The following is a 16137-nucleotide window of genomic DNA, read 5'->3' as shown; positions in this document are numbered from 1 at the left end:
ATGTCGACCAGTGATGACTTGAAAATTTGGTCTGAATCATAAAGATGTACAAAGAGGTTTCCCAGGAAAGGAGACTAACTCTCACAGATGTGTGCAGGCAAGGGCCACGTAAATGTGGGAGATGCCACACACAGGAGCCATTTGGCTAGATGGTCACTCTGCAAAACTGCCAGATTAGCAGGGCTTTGGGGGTCTTCCACACAATCTTTCCCCAATGCTCCCACTTTTAATGATTCTAACATTCATCTAATGATTTTAATATTTTCTCCTGATCTCCTTCTGTAAAAGGAGCAAGCACCAAGATACTTCTTAAGCCCTTTTCCCGCCCCCCATCAGTGGATTGGCCCTTAACTATCATCCAATCCACAAATTCTGAAACTTTAAAATCACTTGGCACTACTTGTTAAAAATGCATATATATGGTGTCTTGAGGACCCAATTTTTATTTTGTTGTTGTTATTGTTTAGTTTTTATTTCATAATCATAAACTTAACTCTGCAACCCAGCTAGACTTGGAGGAGAGTAAGGAAAATACGGAACCCATAGAACTGCAACAAAAGAACAAAAAGCTTATAGGATATTTCAAGAAGATGGGGGTGAGGGGATGCTCTCCTGATCTAAAGAAGGAATGGTCTGGTAGTTAAGATAAAACACAAGTCAAGTTTATTAGATTTGTCCACAGTCAGCAACAGTGACCTTCTTGCTGTTTGTGCCATTCCTGGCCCTAAAGCGCCCCATGGCTTTCACAATATTCATGCCTTCTTTCACCTTGCCAAAGATCACATGCTTGCCATCTAACCACTCAGTCTTGGCAGTGCGGATGGAAAACTGGGTATTGTTTGTGTTGGGTCCAGCATTTGCCACGGATGAGATGCCAAGACCTGTGTGCTTCAGGATGAAATTCTAACCATCAGATTTCTCCCCTTATAGACAGACTAGCTGCCAGTGCCATTATGGCATGTGAAGTAAAGTCTCCACCCTGGCCAATAGTCCCAAAATAATCCAGTGAAAGAAGAAAACTTGATCACCTATTTTTTTCCTCCCCAGTGTTCAGAGCACAAAAGTTCTCTGCTATCTTTGGTACTGTGTCTGCAAACAGCTGGAAGGACATGTGGCCCAAAGGGTTGCATTCCACCTTGATATCGAAGAACACGGTGGGGTCAATTGTGGCTGGATGGTGTCTGCAAGGCCTGAAGGACCTGTATTTTAGACAGCCCCTGCCCACCCCAAATGACCTAATGTAAGTGTTTGTCAATAGCATTTTCAGAAATACCCAACAGTTTAACCAGCCCTTTTTAAAGAGGTTGAAATTGAGAGATGTGGAGAGGAAAGGAATTACTGAACAGTAAGTGGACCCCAGACTCTCATTAGAGCCTCTTGATTCAAGTTGTACAAAACAATGCACTTACTCAAAAGATACATCCAGGTTTTGGTGTGCGGTGGTGGCCAAACCTCCTGCTGTGGGGCTCAATCCTCAAGCCTGGCACCTTCTTATCTTGCCCAGTCCTTTGGGGACCCCTGTCATTCTTCCCCATGCCTTTCCTCTCCCCCATCCCTCCCCTCCTTATCCTTCCTCCTCCTTCTACTTCCTTTCCATATGTTCCAGTTATCTACCTATTGCAGCAAACGAAATTTCCCAAAACATTTTCTATTTCTCACTATTTTGTGGGTGGGTACTTTGGGAGGGAATCAGCCCAGTGGTGCTCTCCTCGGGTGTTCACCTGGTTGCAGCCAGATATCTGCTGGGACCACAATCACCTGAAGCCCTGCTTGGTGGAAGCTCATTCATATGGCTGGGACGCGACACTGATTCTCAGGTAGAGCTTTTCTGGGGCTTTCGGCCAGAGTGTATGATTGGGCCTCCCCAGCATGGTTGTCTCAGAGTAGCTGAACCTCTTACGTGGAAGCTGCTTCACACACACCCCCAACAAGCATCCAGAGAGGATCGAGAGCACTTTTCCTGGCCTATCCTTGGAAGTCACACAGCATCATCTGGCTTTACTCTCCTGGTCAAAACAGTCCCAGCATTTGCCTGGACTCAAAGGGACAGGATGTGGACTCTACCTCTAGACTGAAGTATGTGAATGAATTGTGAGTCCCTGCTTTCAAACTGTGTCTTTCCCTCCTTCATCCCTCCTCTCTTCCTCCTTCCTCTGCATCTTTTCTTTGCTTTCCCTAAGTCTTCCTCTCATGCCTCTCCCCAGTTACCTTCTATTTGTAGTGACTGTGCTGGACTCTGGAAGTGTATCCTTTATTGAAAGCTCAGGGAACGAGTCTATGAGCCTTTTTGGAGACGGATCTACCATGAAGTTGATGGAGATCAAGCCTCATGATCCCTCATCTGAGCAAACCTACTTCCATTCCTAAGCATCTTATGACAATTTTACCAGGGCCACAGGGTCACCAGAGTTCCCATTTTGCAGGATTTCCATACTCCTCTCTCTTTCTTTTGGTGTTCCTGGAGGACCCAATGACTTCTTGTTCTCCGAACACTGCACAGGAGTAGATGTGAATTATTCATTCTCACAGACACCAGACCTCACAGAAAACTTTATTAGGGAAACTGGTGGCTTCCGAAGGATACATGGGGGCCCCGAGAGTTGAAGAGATAGGATCTCACACTGAGAAAGGGCCAAAGGGTAAAGGGCATTATGTTTGGAAAGAAGCTGAGCTGGAGGAAAGAGAGTAAGCAAATGCGGGGGTTCGGTTTTGGAGCAGCCAATGTCTTGGCAGCTGAGGAAGCCAATTAGAAGCATCAGTCAGGCACACATGGAGAGAGCCCTGGATTACAACCAAGTTCTGGAGGTTGTTCTACTTCTCTTTATCCTGCCCAGGGAGTTGGTGACTCTGCAAGATAACAGAATAGAAAAGGATGAGATGCTTGGGCCATACTCACCTTAGGAACCAAATCCTATAGTTAATGGAGAGAAGGAGATGGGGTCATATTTATATCTTTTCACAGGAAGAGAAAACAGAAGTGGAGTGATTTTGGGGCTCATAGGGTGATCATGTGCTCCGTCTTTTCCTGTCAAGACCCAGTTTAAGCCTGTTATCCCAATGTAGTAACGAATGGCATCCCCTTTCACTGTCAAATTTCTCTGTTTGGTCAATAAAGCATGTGGTTGTCCTAGCTATAATCACCTTAAAAAGGAAAATGAAGAGGACGGGTGATGGTGCATGGTGGCCAGCCCTGGGCTCTGGGCTGGTTCACTGGGCCTCCTTCTGACATGGTCTTGGGCACTCCACCACTTGTGCTTCCACTTTCTGCACCCCGTTTCCATCTCCTACTTGCCGACTTCCCTTTGACTACTGCTTCTATTCCCACCTTCTCTTTCCCAAAACGTCTTCTATTTACCCTTTGCAAGGTGCATTCTTATCTCATGATTGGACTGATTCTGTCAGCTCCAGGCCTGCCAACTTCCTGGAATGGACCAGTTAACACCCAGACCTCCCACTGGTGCAAGTGAGCTTGGGAGATGGGACCCCTGGGACTTACACACATCTGGGCAGATGGACCTGCAGACAGCTTCAGACTGGAAGTTGTTGTTGTTTCCAGCACAACCACCATAGGTGAATTTGGAGCAACGTTTGGTTTCCTTGTTGTACCACCAGCGTGGAATGAGGGCCAGGCAGAGGCCAACTTCCTTGGGCAAACTGCATACGTCTGCAGGGAGATTCCAGAGCAGTCAGAGCAGTACTCTTTGGGTTCTGCCTTGCTAGAGAATATTCCAGGCTTGTGGATAGGCTTGGAACAATGTAAGTCATGATATTTTTAGAGCTACATGAACATGCTAAAAAATATTATGCTGCTATACTCCTCCATGCTTTTGCACATGCCTGGAGTGTCCATCCCTCTTTTGCTTACTAGGTGCAATCTTATTCATTCCTCAAAACCATCCCTAGACATCAAACTCTTTGATGTCTTTCCTGGCGCTATTCCTCACTCTTTGCTTTTCTTTATTGCTTTTTTTAAATTTAAATTTTTGCTCTTCTTGTTTTCAATCTTGCACACATATTGATCACTTCTGTGTAATTATTTGTTCATATTTTCTGACTCCTCCATCAGAATGTGAGGTTTGCACCTTATGTTATTTTGGCACACCAGTTCCTAGCAGATAATTTGGCACCGAGAGGATGCTTTAGGAATATATATCTTGCACTTCAAGAAATACTTATTGAGTAACCATTTTGTTCACAATACTACAAAGTACAAATAGAGTTCTTTAGAACCTCATCGTCTAAAGCATAACAACAACAGTATTTATTAAAGTTCTTAGCACTTGACACATATTAACCTATGACCTTATGAGGTAGGTCCTCTTATGGTCCTCATTTTGCAGATGAGGAAACTGAGGCTCATAGAGGCTAAGTAACTTCCCTAAGGAAGATGACATAGGGATTTGAACATAAATACTCTATTGCTTGTAGGATCAAGACAAGATCCCTTACTCTGGCTGGCAAAAACCAACGTTGTCAGAGTCTTGCCTACCTAGCCTGGCTTTACCATCCTCATATTTCTCTCTCTTATCATGGGCACGCTTGTTCTCTGGTCTCTAGACTTTCTAGACTTGAGCATGCTATCTCCTCACACAGGACCTTCGCACATACTATTACCTGTGCCTGAAAGCTGTTCCCTCCAATTTTTGCCTACTTACAACCCATCTTTCTGATCTTATATCTTGGATCTTTTCCCACGAAAACCTTCTTGCTTCCCTGGGTTATATTGAGTAAGCAGAGACCATCATGGGTGTAAGAGGCACCAGCAAATACTTGTTGAAAGAAAGAAAGAATGAATGAATAGTCCTTGATGGTCCTCTTTAGAGCTCAATCATATGGGCACAGCAGAAAGAGTGTAGGAGGTCAAAAATGGTTACGGAAGGCATCCTGGATTTATATAGACAAAGAGGCCTGGAAAGATACTTGTTTCTTAGAGCTATCATATCTCCTGATGCCATGTTGGCATTTGATAGGACCTCCGTGGTTCCTTGACATCTCAGAGGATCGCAGAAGAATAGCCAAGAGACCATGTGGTCTAATGCCTATATCTTTCTTACACATGGGGAAACTAAGGCCCATAAAGGAAAATTTCTGTTACTCACACCACATACCTAAATAGGGGAGAAAAGAAATAAACTCCATCCCAGTCCAGCACTGCTAGGATTTGTGTCAGGCAGAAGATGCATCCAGACTCTTGGTCAGAGACCAGCCATCATTCAAGGAGAGGGGTCCAGCAATGCCAGTGCTGATGGGCAGAGAGTGCAGGTCAGGAGTGAGGGCACTGGATAGTTCAGGGAGTTTGTGTGTTACCTTCATCGGGGTCTACACATTTCTTTGCACAGTTAAACTTGCAACACTTCATCTTCCCCGAGCAACGTTTTTTCCTCCCACAGTGGTCGATTTCTTTGAAACTGCATGGTGGTTTGTTTTCGGGACACTTCTCTGAGGGAGAAAACAAGGGAAGAAGGGAGACCAGAACCCTCCATTGCCAGGCCCAGAGCACCACTGCAGAGTTAGAGAAGCCTTTTTTCACTTCATCGTCCCCAGAAGGTAGTGACCTTTAGATGGCTCAGGATTTTCACACCACTGTCCCCACTCCCAACCCGATAACAACTCACCATGTAGTACCTACACCCAGCCCTACCCCCAACCCCACCACTCATAGGATGCTCTCCACTAGGACTACTCTGGTCACTTGGCTTTCTTGTATTTGGATGTTCCCTGGGTGGGGGCAAGAGTGCTGTAGCTCCTCCAGGTGACTGAGATCTCCATTTGTGGACTCAAGTGGCTGGACTTTGAATTCTGTGCAACCCTTAGTGTGACAGGCATCATCTCTGGACCTTGCCTCTTTCATCTGCCTATAGAGTTGGTTTGAGGATTAGGCGACAAATCTTGTAAGCCATCGTCAAGCTGCCTGGGGCGTAATAATGATAACTAATATTAACGAGATGCTTACTGTGCCCTTGTCCTTTTCTCCTTAATTCTCATGACACCTCTATGGGTGAGTCCTATCAATATCCACATTTTATAAACAGAGGAATCTGGAGCACAGGCAGGTTATGTGAACCTTTCCAAGGTCACACACAGCTACTGAGGAGAGGAACCAGGATTTGAACCTGCAATGTATGGCTTCACTGCTGAGTGCTCAGTGTATTTTAGCTGCTACTTAAGGGATCTTCATATTTCCGCATTTCAAGGGACTTCCAGAGACCATTCTTTACTCCAAAAGCAAGGACCTTCTGGGGGTGTGGGTATGGGGAGACTTTTGGGGCTGCAACTGGGAGATTTAAAGCTGCTAAGGGTGGTGCTGGGGTGGGGGGGGGGATCTTTCTTATAGGAAAGGTCCATAAGGTTCCAGCAACTTTTTAGTCCATCTTATGGCCCCCTGGTCTAGAAGGAATCCCTCTCATAATGACAGTGGGGAGTCCGTTGCTACAGACTCAGGTCCCTGTGCTCGTGGAATGCATCTGACCAGGAGTTTGGGGTCTGAGAGAAGGACTGAGAATATCTCCCATTTCTCCTGCCCAGGGTCCCAGGCTGAAGGTGGAAGTGTTCCTCCTCTGTAGAATTCTTTGTTTCTCCCTCCCAGAAACTTCCGTTTTTCTGCTGGGAGGGCTAGTCCCTGATACTTACTGCCAAGCAACCCCTCAACCAGCTCAGGCTCCTGAACTCTCCCCAGGAGGATGAATAGTACCAGGACTGGCACAAGTCCCAAGGGCCCCATTTTAAGAGCTACTGGCCTGGCTGCTGGCACGAAAATTAGGAACTGCTCCGCAGTAGCTCCTGCTTCTGATCTTTGGCTGTCCTGGCACAGGAGCCACACTTCCTGTGCCGGGGAACGCCAAGTCCCCGAGGCCACCGGTGGGAGTAGCTGGCACCCACAGCACCAACCCTGGGGGAAGGAACTCTTGAAAAGCAGCTCCTACTCCTCAGCTCGCTGCGGCTCTCTGGCTCTCTGGTCAACCAGGGAGAGAGGCAAAGATTGTCTGGGACTTCTAGACTCCCTTGGAGAAAGGGAAGTTCAATTCCAGCATCTTCCATTTTCCAGTGGAGTTTAGAGATCAAGAATATTCCAGTTTTCTTCCCAGTCTTACCCTTCTCCTGACATGTCTATTTGTCTCCTTATTTTTCTCACACTTTATTTTTCTTCTTTCTTTTTTTTTTTTAATTTTCCTTACATTTATGTATTTATTTTTGAGAGACAGAGAGAGAGACAGATCACAAGCGGGGGATGGGCAGAAAGAGAAGGAGACACAGAATCTGAAGCAGGCTCTAGGTTGTCAGCACAGAGCCTGACGCAGGGCTCGAACTCACAAACCACGAGATCATGACCCAAGCCGAAGCTGGACACTCAACCAACTGAGCCACCCAGGCGCTCCTATTTTTCTTCTTTCTGTGCTTCCTCCTTTTGCTGTGTGCCTGCCTTTTTCTCTCTTCCTGTGAGTCTCCCTCCGGGTCTCTTTCTCCCTGCCCTTCATTTCCCTTCTGTCCTTCTCCTTTTTCTTCTTTTTGGGCCATCCCTTTTCTTTAACCATCGTCAAAAAGTAAAGGTATTACCATGTGTAGCATGTGGGGAAGGAGACAGGTTTATCTCAGGTTGGACCAAATCTTCAGAAAGTATTTGTCAAGATCATGCTGCTTTGAGAGCAGGAGAGGATGCCAGCACTAACAGAAAGCCTCTATTATTGGGTGCAATTTGGAATGGTTGATGCAGGAGGGAAATAATAACTATCAGTTATGACATCAGAACCAGCAGCTATGGGGCATGAAGATTCTTCCATTGGGTTCTCCAACTTAAGGTTTGAAGGTTTAATAAGGCATGTTCTTGGCTTGCCTCTGATTTCACCTGTAGCTACAGGAGACAGACCTGGGGCACATTTTTGTTTTTCCTAACCCACTTTTAGAAAAATTGAGGTGGGATTCACATCAGATAAGATTAACCATTTTTAAGAGGACAGATCAGTGGCTTTTTAGTACCTTCACAATGTTCTGTAACCACCACCGTTGTTAGTTCCAAAATATTTTTATCACTCCAAAAGAATGCACCTTGCTGCCTCAATTGGAAGAGCATGTGACTCTTGATCTCGGGGTTGTGAGTTCAAGCCCCACGTCAGGTGTAAAGATTACTTAAATAAATGAAACTTAAAAAACGAAAGCAAAACCAAAAGAAAACCTTATACCTACTAGCAGTTGCTATTTCGCCCCAGCCCAATCCCATCCCTGGCAACCACTAACCTACTTTCTATTGCTATGGATCTACCTATTCTGGATACTTCATAAAAATGGATTCATACTGTAGGTGACCTTTTGTGTATGACTTTTTTTGCTTAGAGTAACGTTTTCGGTTTCTGTGGCATATATTAGTGTTTTGCTCCTTTTGTGGCCGAATGACACCCAATGCTTAGAGACAGCTTCCAACTTCAAGTGTCAGAGTCTACTTCTGTGCTATGGGTTTTCTCTGGCTCCCTGACATCTTGCTAAGCTTGCATGTGGAACAGTCTGGAAGAGCAAGGGCTTTAATACCCCCAGGCATCCAGGAAGGAATGGGAATCAATGAATAAATGACTCAACTGCCCCGTCACTGGAGACGAATGCAGACATTTGGACACATGTTTTACAGCATTCCTTAGAAGGCCCCTGGGAGAATAAGCTGCAGTTTCCCCCCACAGTAACCAGCTTATAGTCGACTCCTCTCTTGCCTGTATCATTTACCCGATCCCCACCTTGTGTGTCTTGAGAGATCTCCCAAGTAAACTGCTTTCACGCATGTCCTTGTCCCAGGATTACTTTCTGGGGGATCCAAAGTAAGGCAATGCCCAAAGACCTTTGTCTTAAAAGGGTCTTACAATTTTTTGAAGAAACAGAGGAGGACAATGTCCCTGGAGCTCTCAGCTCTCAAGAGCTGACTGTTTCCCCTCCCTTTCATTGTGTCACAAGAGGCCTCAGTGACCCTTTATTCTCTGCAAAGTGTAATGTACCAACAGATGTGAATTATTCAGCCTCAGAGGCACAGGACTACACAAAGTACTTTATTGGGGTAAATTGGGAGCTATGCAAGGGGCTCTAGACATTGGACATAAAAGAAGCATAGAGATGGGTCAAAACAGAATGATACCATGTTTAAGAGTCTGAGATAGAGGAAGGCGAATGCAGATCCTGGGGCTCTGTAAGGGGAAGAGCTGAGGTCTTGGAATGTGAGAGTAGAACAGTGGAAACCAGCGTGGACCATTGGTCAGGCACACAGACAGAGCCTTGGATCATGAGCCAAATCCTGGTGGTTGTTCAGGTACATCCTTAATGCAATGAGGATTATAAGCCTGGAGAGAAGGTAGGACAGGATCAGTTAAGCACTTGGGCTCAGCTTATCTTCAGAACAAGTCTTGAAGTTATGCTCGTATATCTTTGCACAGCAGATTAAAACAAAGTGGGTTTGCTTTGGGGAGCTATGGCTTCCTCCTTAAAAGCGGAATTGGATGTGGTTGGGAGCAGATTGCTGGCAATCCAGCACTAATCTGGACGTCTTGTGACCTCTCTGAAGTTGGTCTCTGGGATTTCATCATGTCTGCATCCTCCTTCCATCCCTCATACTTGCCAGCTTTGATTCATGACCATGTCCCTTCCCAAACTCAATTCCCAGAAAGCTGCTATCCAACCCTCTGCCAGGTGCATACTTACCCCCCAAGTGGAGCTGGCTCTGCCAGCACTGGTCTGCCAAGGACTTAGCCAACCCTGAACAAAGCAACCAACACCCAGACCTTTCAGCATGGCCCTAATGAAGTTGGGAAGCCCCAGGGACTCACGTTTTTTGGAGCACATGTTCTGGCACATGTCTTTGGTTTGGAAGTTGTTATTGTTTCCTTTGCAGCCACCATAGATGAACCTGGAGCAGGTACCCTTTTCCTTGTCATACCACCAACGATGAAAAAAGGCCATGCAGGGGCCAGTTTCTTTGGGCATATCACATATGTCTGTAGGGAGACCCCAGAGTTGAGAAATAAGAGTGCCCACCCCTCAAAAAAGGAGCTGTTATTGTTACCCCTGGACACCACCAGAGATGAAACTGAGCAGGCTCCTTTCACCTTTTCACACCTCAGGAGCCCAGACCCATTGGTATATTGTGCACATTGTAGGGAGACCCCAGAGTGGACCTGTTTGGGTGTCTGCATCCCCGGAGAACATCGGTCTCTCCCATTCCTTCTGGTCACTGTCCCTGTTATCTTCCTGAGAGTGAGGAGACTAATTTGAAGGCTCTGCTCCCAAATCAGTGTGTGTATTGACCTCCCACATTACCTGTCTTGTCCTTGACTTCCTCTTCTGTACAATGGGAATGCAAAATCTCACCCTGCTTGTGGCACAGAGCCATCCTGAGGTACAAGTGAGACTGCCTTCATGGCACTCGAGGTTGTGAACTCCTTGATTATATCTGAATGTGCAGCTTTTCTAGCAGTGCCTGGCATAGAGTAGCTGCTCAGTAAATACATCCTGAATGGATTAAAGATATGGAAGTGCCTTGGAAATGGCAAATTATAAACCACATACTCTGCCCCCTAAACCATGCCAGGAAGAGAGAATATGGGATCATGAGTAAAGGGGAAGTCCACTCAGGGAAGCCAGGGACTAGTATTTTAGATGGTCCAGCACCTTTCTTCCCTCAGTTAGCTTCAGTCCTGTTATGGGTTGGATTGTGTCTCTCCCTACTCACCCTGCCCCCATTTGTATGTTGAATCTTAATCCTCAGGATTTCAGAATGTGACCCTATTTGGAAATAGAGTTGTGGCAAATGTAATTAGTTCATATGAGTTATACTGGGGTAGGATGCATCCCTAATCCAACAGGGCTGGTTTCTTTATAGAAAGGGGAAATTTGGACACACACACACACACACACACACACAGAGAGAGAGAGAGAGAGAGAGAGAGAGAGACAGAGAGAGACAGAGAGAGAGAGAGAGAGAGAGAGAGAGAGATGAAACTGCAGGCAGAAGTCTACAAGCCCAGGATTGCCAAATATTGCCAGCAAACCATCAGGAATTAGAGGAAAAGCATGGAACAGATTCTCCCCCTCACAACCTGAGAAAGAACCTGCTTTGCCAACACTTGACCTTGGACTTGTAGCCTGTAGAACTGTGAGACAATATATTGTTGTTTAAGCCACCCAGTTTGTGGTCCTTTGTTGCTGCAGCCCTAGCAAATGAATGTAGATCTGAACTCAACTCTGAGTTCCATGAGGGAAAACTTCCCATAGCTGAACAGGCAAGTCCTGCTGATTTTTATCCTCCTCTTAGCTCACCTCTCTGACACTCTCTTTAAATCTTGGTGTCTCATGCCTGGGCTGTTGGGATAGCCTGGAACTGATCTTCCTGGCCCTGTCTCTGGCCCTTCTAATCAGTCCTTCATTCTGCCTGCCAGAGGGAAGCACCTACTGGACCTGAAAAAAGCTGATCATGTCATTCCACAGCTAGGACCTTTACTTCATGGCAAAGTCTTCCACTGACCCACAAGCCTTTTGTAGTCTGGCTCCTGCTTGTGGTTCTGCACCACCACCTGACACCACAGTACCATTTGAGGTACATGCTCCTGCAACCTTCAACACCCCATGGTATCCCACACCTCCACACCTTTCGCTTTCATTTCCTCTGTCCACCCCGCTGTTGTTCATTAGCGACAGTCCCATTCTCCCTTCAAAACCTTCCTCAGACATCAGCTCCTCTGTGATGTCACTGACTCCAGTCTAAACCCCACACCCCCATAGCTTCCTGGACCGATCCTTCATTGTTCCACCATGTTTCTGAATCTCTTGTGCATGGTTGTCAATGGATTCCCTCCTCAGTCTTCTCCATGAGGTCATGAGCTTCCAAGGGAGCAGAGATTGTGTCTGATTTCATCTTGGAGCCCCATTCCTAGCAGGTGGTCTGGCATAGAATAGGATCTTGCAGAACGTTGAGGGTAAAACAAAATGCACCCTGACCTGAACCAAATAAGCCATTCATTGAGCACCTACTATGTGCAAGATGCTTTTTAAAATAAATATTTATTTATTTTTGAGAGAGAGACAGACAGAAAGTGCCAACATGAGCAGGGGAAGGGCAAAGAAAGAAGGAGACAGAGAATCCCAAGCAGGCTCCACACCATCAGCACAGAACCCCATGTGGGGCTTGAACTCACGAACCTTGAGATCGTGACCTGAGCTGAAACCAAGAGTGTGACACTCAACTCACTGAGCCACTCATGTGCCCCTCAAGATGCTTTAAGAGACAAAAGGCATGGCCTCTGCTTTTTAGGAACTCCCTAAACAAATAACTTAAGCTAATATGTGTCACTTGGCTAAATTGTGTCCAGGAATTGCTCTAAGCACTTCCTGTGCATCATCTTGTTTGATCCTCCAAATAGCCTTTAACATTGGTTCTTTTCTTATCTGGGGAAAGTGAGGAACAACAGGGGAAAGTTGTTAATTTGCCCAGGCTGGTGACAGACTAAGACTTGAACTCAGAAAACCTAGATTCAAAAACCCTCACCTTTAGGCAAATGAACAACTCACCATCCTCTTGCCCACTCTGCCCCATTGTCCATTGTCAAGTCCTGCTTACTTTACTGCCTAGACATCTTTCAAACACAGCCCACTCTTCTCCATCCCCTCAGCTACCTCTCTGGTCCAAGCTACCATATCCTCTTTTCCTGAAATCCTTCAAGACATTCTGTTTCTCCTCTGTTAGTGATAAAACCCTGATCATATCACTGTCCACCTCAGTGGATTTTCATTGCTCTTGGGATCAAAGTGAGATGCCAGCCCACCAGACCCTATCTCACCAGATCCTTTCCCTCCTGCCGTGCTCATACACATTCTTGCTGTCTGGCCTCTCTAAGCCCCACCATTGAGCCTTTGTGCATGTTATTCTCTGTGCCTTGAAATCCCTCCCATCCACTCTTTGCCTAAATTTCCTACCCATCCTTCTGAACTCAACTTCAGGTTTGCTTTCTCAGGGAAGCCTTCCTTACCTCCCTGACCACACGAGTCAAATCCCATTATGACTCTCAGAGATACTCAATACATATTTGTTAAATAAATGAGTAAAGAATCTTTGATAGTCTTTTTGGAGCCCAAGAAGATGGGCATGGAGTTAAGATCGCAGGAACAAAGGAAAAACCCCCTGGTCTGCAGTAGTCAAGGGATGTTTCCTGGTGCTAAATTGAACTTAGAGAAGCAGAGAGGCAGCCCCTCAGCAACAAAAAGCTGGTAAATACCAATAGCTTACTTATCACTTGCAGCAACAATGTGCCAACAATGGCCACATGGAGACTAAGAAAATCATGAGTTAGAAATAAACAAAAAAAGAAAACCATAAGAGTGAAAGCAGCCAAGAGACTATCTGCTTCAATCCTACACTCACATTCTGTTTGGGGAAATCAAAGACCAGATTGGATGAAGATACTACCTAATGTCACACATAATATTAGGGGCAGTGATGGATGTAAATTACAGGTCTCCCCGTCCAGCAATCTTGCTGAAAGACCAGCCCTTAGTAAAGCAGGGATGATGCTACACAGGTGGGCAGAAGGTGAGGGTGTGGGCAGAGGGGCTGGTTATTCTGAGGCTCCTAGTATTACCTTGGTGGAGGTCTAAACACTTTTTTCCACAGCTGAAGATGCAACACTTCTTGTTGTCCAGACATTGTCTGTCCTTCGTACATTCATCCCTTTCTTTGAATTCACATTTCTCTTGGATTCTGGGGCATCTCCCTAAAGGAAAGGACAGTTTTACAACCGTGAATCTTAGAGGGCACAGTGTCCACTCTTCTCCCAACCCAAGGCAACTCTGTAAAGTCAGGGATGTTTGCTTTCTCTTTGCTCATCCACAGGAGTCCTTTTCCTTAGGGTGCTCTCATGTATTTCCAAGCACTGCCTACACTGACTTCCCTTCTGACCACTCTCTACCTTCTTACCCCATCCCTAGTTCCACCCCTTAGCCCCATCCCCTCTAATGCAGGATTTCTCAAACTTGCCAGTCTTTATGATCATTATTTATGGGAGGAGGAGGGCTGTCCTGTGGGTGTTCAGCGTCTCGGGCCCCTATCAGTAGGGTGTTCAGCGTCTCGGGCCCCTATCCACCAGAAGCCAATAGCACTCTCCAGTTTAACAATCCAAAATATCTGCAGATATTGCAAATGTCCCCTGGAAGGCAAAATCGCCCATTGAAATCCACTGGTCTAAATTAATCTGGTCATTTTGGCCTGGTTGAGGAGTCAGTGTTTTGGAGTTCCTCCCAGGGGCGCTATTGCACAATGATTAATAACACTCACCCTGGCGTCAGAGAGTTGGGTTTTTAAATTCTACATCTTGGTTTACCACTCACCTCTCTGAACCTTGGTTTCTTCACTTGTAAACTTGTTTTAGCCTTACAAAGTTGTTGAGGAAGAAATGAGACAAAGTGCGTAAAGTTACAATCATAGGAACTGATGCATAGCAATGTTAACTAACGTTTATCCACTGTTTACCATACACCAAGGACTTTTCTGTGCATTTTAAATGCTATCTCAGGGCGCTTGGGTGTCTCAGTAGGTTAAGTGTCCAACTTTTGATTTCAGCTTAGGTCATGATCTCACAGTTGGTGAGTTCGAGCCCTGCATCGGGCTCTGTTCTGACAGTGCAGAGTCTGCTTGGGATTCTGTCTTTCCCTCTCTCTCTGTCCGTCTCCTACTCCTGTTCACACTTTCTCTCTCAAAAATAAACTTAAAAAAAAATTTAAATGCTATCTCCCATAATCCTCCTAATACCTCTAAGAGGTCAGTTCTACTGACATCCACATTTTGTGCAGGAGGAGACTGAAGCACATGGAATCTAACTAACTTGCCCTAGTTTATGGCTACTGAACAGTGAAACCAGAGTTTGGACCCACCATGTCTGACTCCAGATCTCTCTAACTCCCTACTTTCTGAGTGTTGACTAAATGGTAACCAATTGTCATTATTACTCTATAGTCATGGAGGATTGCTGTCTTCAGTTCAAAGAAACTTCTGGATACTGTCTTTTATCCCAAAGGTAGGGAACCCCTGGGGATGCAGGAATACTTTATAAGACTACATTTGAAAAATCAGGAGTTGATAGAGATAATATCCTGAGAAAGGAGGCTATTTTTTGTGGGGTAAGGGGAAGATCCCCTAGACTTCCCAGATTCTTAAAGCCCCTCCCATAAATGCAAGATCCTGTGACTCTTCCTTCCACCCCCAATCGACCCTCTACTTCAAAGGGGCTGAAATTGGGGGTTGCCTCAGGTCCAGATTCTTGCATTCAGAGAGGGCATTTCCATAAAGGGGGAAATTGGAAGAAATATTCCAAATACCTCCCAACCTTGGACCAGGGCTAACATGGTGGGAAGCAACTCAAGTCTTAGCACCTGTTCCTTGTTTCATTCTCCCAGCACCCTCCCTCTCTTCAGCGCAAAGGCTGAGGCCCCACTACTTACTGGGAAAGATCCAGTCACCGAAACCCTGGACATTCACTAGAAAGGCGGATAAGACCAGGATGCTCAAAAGTCTAGAAGACGCCATTCTGAAGAAGAGCTGGCCTGTTCAGTGGTTCCAGAATATGAAAATGTCTGGCCAGCCTATTTCTTCAGTAGTCAGTATCTTGGATGTGAGAACTGGAGTCAAGCCAGACACCTCTTATCCTGCTGGGAACGCCAAGTTCCTGAGATTGTCAATGTGGCCAGCTGGCATCTACAGCCCACAGCTCTGGGGAAGAGTCTTTTCTTGGATGGTTCATGATGCTCAACAGCCCGGGCTAGGCTAGGCCCTCTGGTCCACCGTGGGGTGTGGGCAAAGCTTATCTCACTTTCCATGTGAACTTAGGAGTACATGCCACCATAAGGGGTCTTGATAACTTTGAGAATTATGGAATGTCCTCATTCTCCATTCATTTTCCACTTTGCACACTAACTGCTATGCCCCTTTTGTTTATCTCTGACCATGTATCTCTATGGATGTCTTGGTATCTCTGTTTAGATGTGCTTCTCTGTGTTGGTGTCTGCCTTATTCTCTTTTTCTGTGGGCTTCTCATGGTCTCTGTGTCTCTTTCTCCCTCTCCCACCATTTCATCCAACCTTCTCCCTTTTCTCTTTGGGTAGTTCATATTCTTTGACAAAGGC

At 45.8% G+C, this 16137-nt stretch overlaps 2 protein-coding genes and 1 pseudogene across 2 annotated transcripts; all 3 read right to left on the bottom strand.

The window, feature by feature from the left end:
• Positions 1-666: 666 nt before the first annotated feature.
• Positions 667-1269, bottom strand: LOC128311110 (peptidyl-prolyl cis-trans isomerase A-like; annotated as a pseudogene).
• A 1176-nt stretch (positions 1270-2445) lies between these two features.
• Positions 2446-7547, bottom strand: LOC113602556 (WAP four-disulfide core domain protein 6B-like). Its single transcript, XM_027070209.2, has 4 exons — positions 6631-7547; positions 5308-5439; positions 3497-3664; positions 2446-2847 (listed from the first exon to the last, which is right to left on the bottom strand). Coding segments are annotated over exons 1-4 (393 nt in total). The 5' UTR covers positions 6722-7547; the 3' UTR covers positions 2446-2845.
• A 1458-nt stretch (positions 7548-9005) lies between these two features.
• Positions 9006-15764, bottom strand: EPPIN (epididymal peptidase inhibitor). The gene is made up of 4 exons (XM_015065424.3): positions 15457-15764; positions 13602-13733; positions 9798-9965; positions 9006-9314 (listed from the first exon to the last, which is right to left on the bottom strand). The coding sequence occupies exons 1-4, from the start codon at positions 15539-15541 to the stop codon at positions 9307-9309; spliced, it is 393 nt and encodes a 130-aa protein (XP_014920910.1). The 5' UTR covers positions 15542-15764; the 3' UTR covers positions 9006-9306.
• Between the last annotated feature and the right edge of the window lie 373 nt (positions 15765-16137).

Source organism: Acinonyx jubatus, chromosome A3 (genome assembly GCF_027475565.1).
Source record: "Acinonyx jubatus isolate Ajub_Pintada_27869175 chromosome A3, VMU_Ajub_asm_v1.0, whole genome shotgun sequence".
In the NCBI taxonomy this organism is placed as follows: domain Eukaryota; kingdom Metazoa; phylum Chordata; class Mammalia; order Carnivora; family Felidae; genus Acinonyx; species Acinonyx jubatus.
This window is presented reverse-complemented; position numbering and strand designations above follow the sequence as displayed.

What these genes read in the sequence shown, in the direction of transcription:
- EPPIN (XM_015065424.3), bottom strand. Translation starts at nt 15,541, where the DNA reads ATGGCGTCTTCTAGACTTTTGAGCATCCTGGTCTTATCCGCCTTTCTA. An exon ending in CGGTGACTGGATCTTTCCCA is followed by an intron (nt 13,734 to 15,456) that starts GTAAGTAGTGGG and finishes CCTTTCCTTTAG; the next exon opens with GGAGATGCCCCAGAATCCAA. An exon ending in GTGTTTAGACCTCCACCAAG is followed by an intron (nt 9,966 to 13,601) that starts GTAATACTAGGA and finishes GTCTCCCTACAG; the next exon opens with ACATATGTGATATGCCCAAA.
- LOC113602556 (XM_027070209.2), bottom strand. Translation starts at nt 6,721, where the DNA reads ATGGGGCCCTTGGGACTTGTGCCAGTCCTGGTACTATTCATCCTCCTG. An exon ending in GGTTGAGGGGTTGCTTGGCA is followed by an intron (nt 5,440 to 6,630) that starts GTAAGTATCAGG and finishes TTTCTCCCTCAG; the next exon opens with AGAAGTGTCCCGAAAACAAA. An exon ending in ATGTGTAGACCCCGATGAAG is followed by an intron (nt 3,665 to 5,307) that starts GTAACACACAAA and finishes ATCTCCCTGCAG; the next exon opens with ACGTATGCAGTTTGCCCAAG.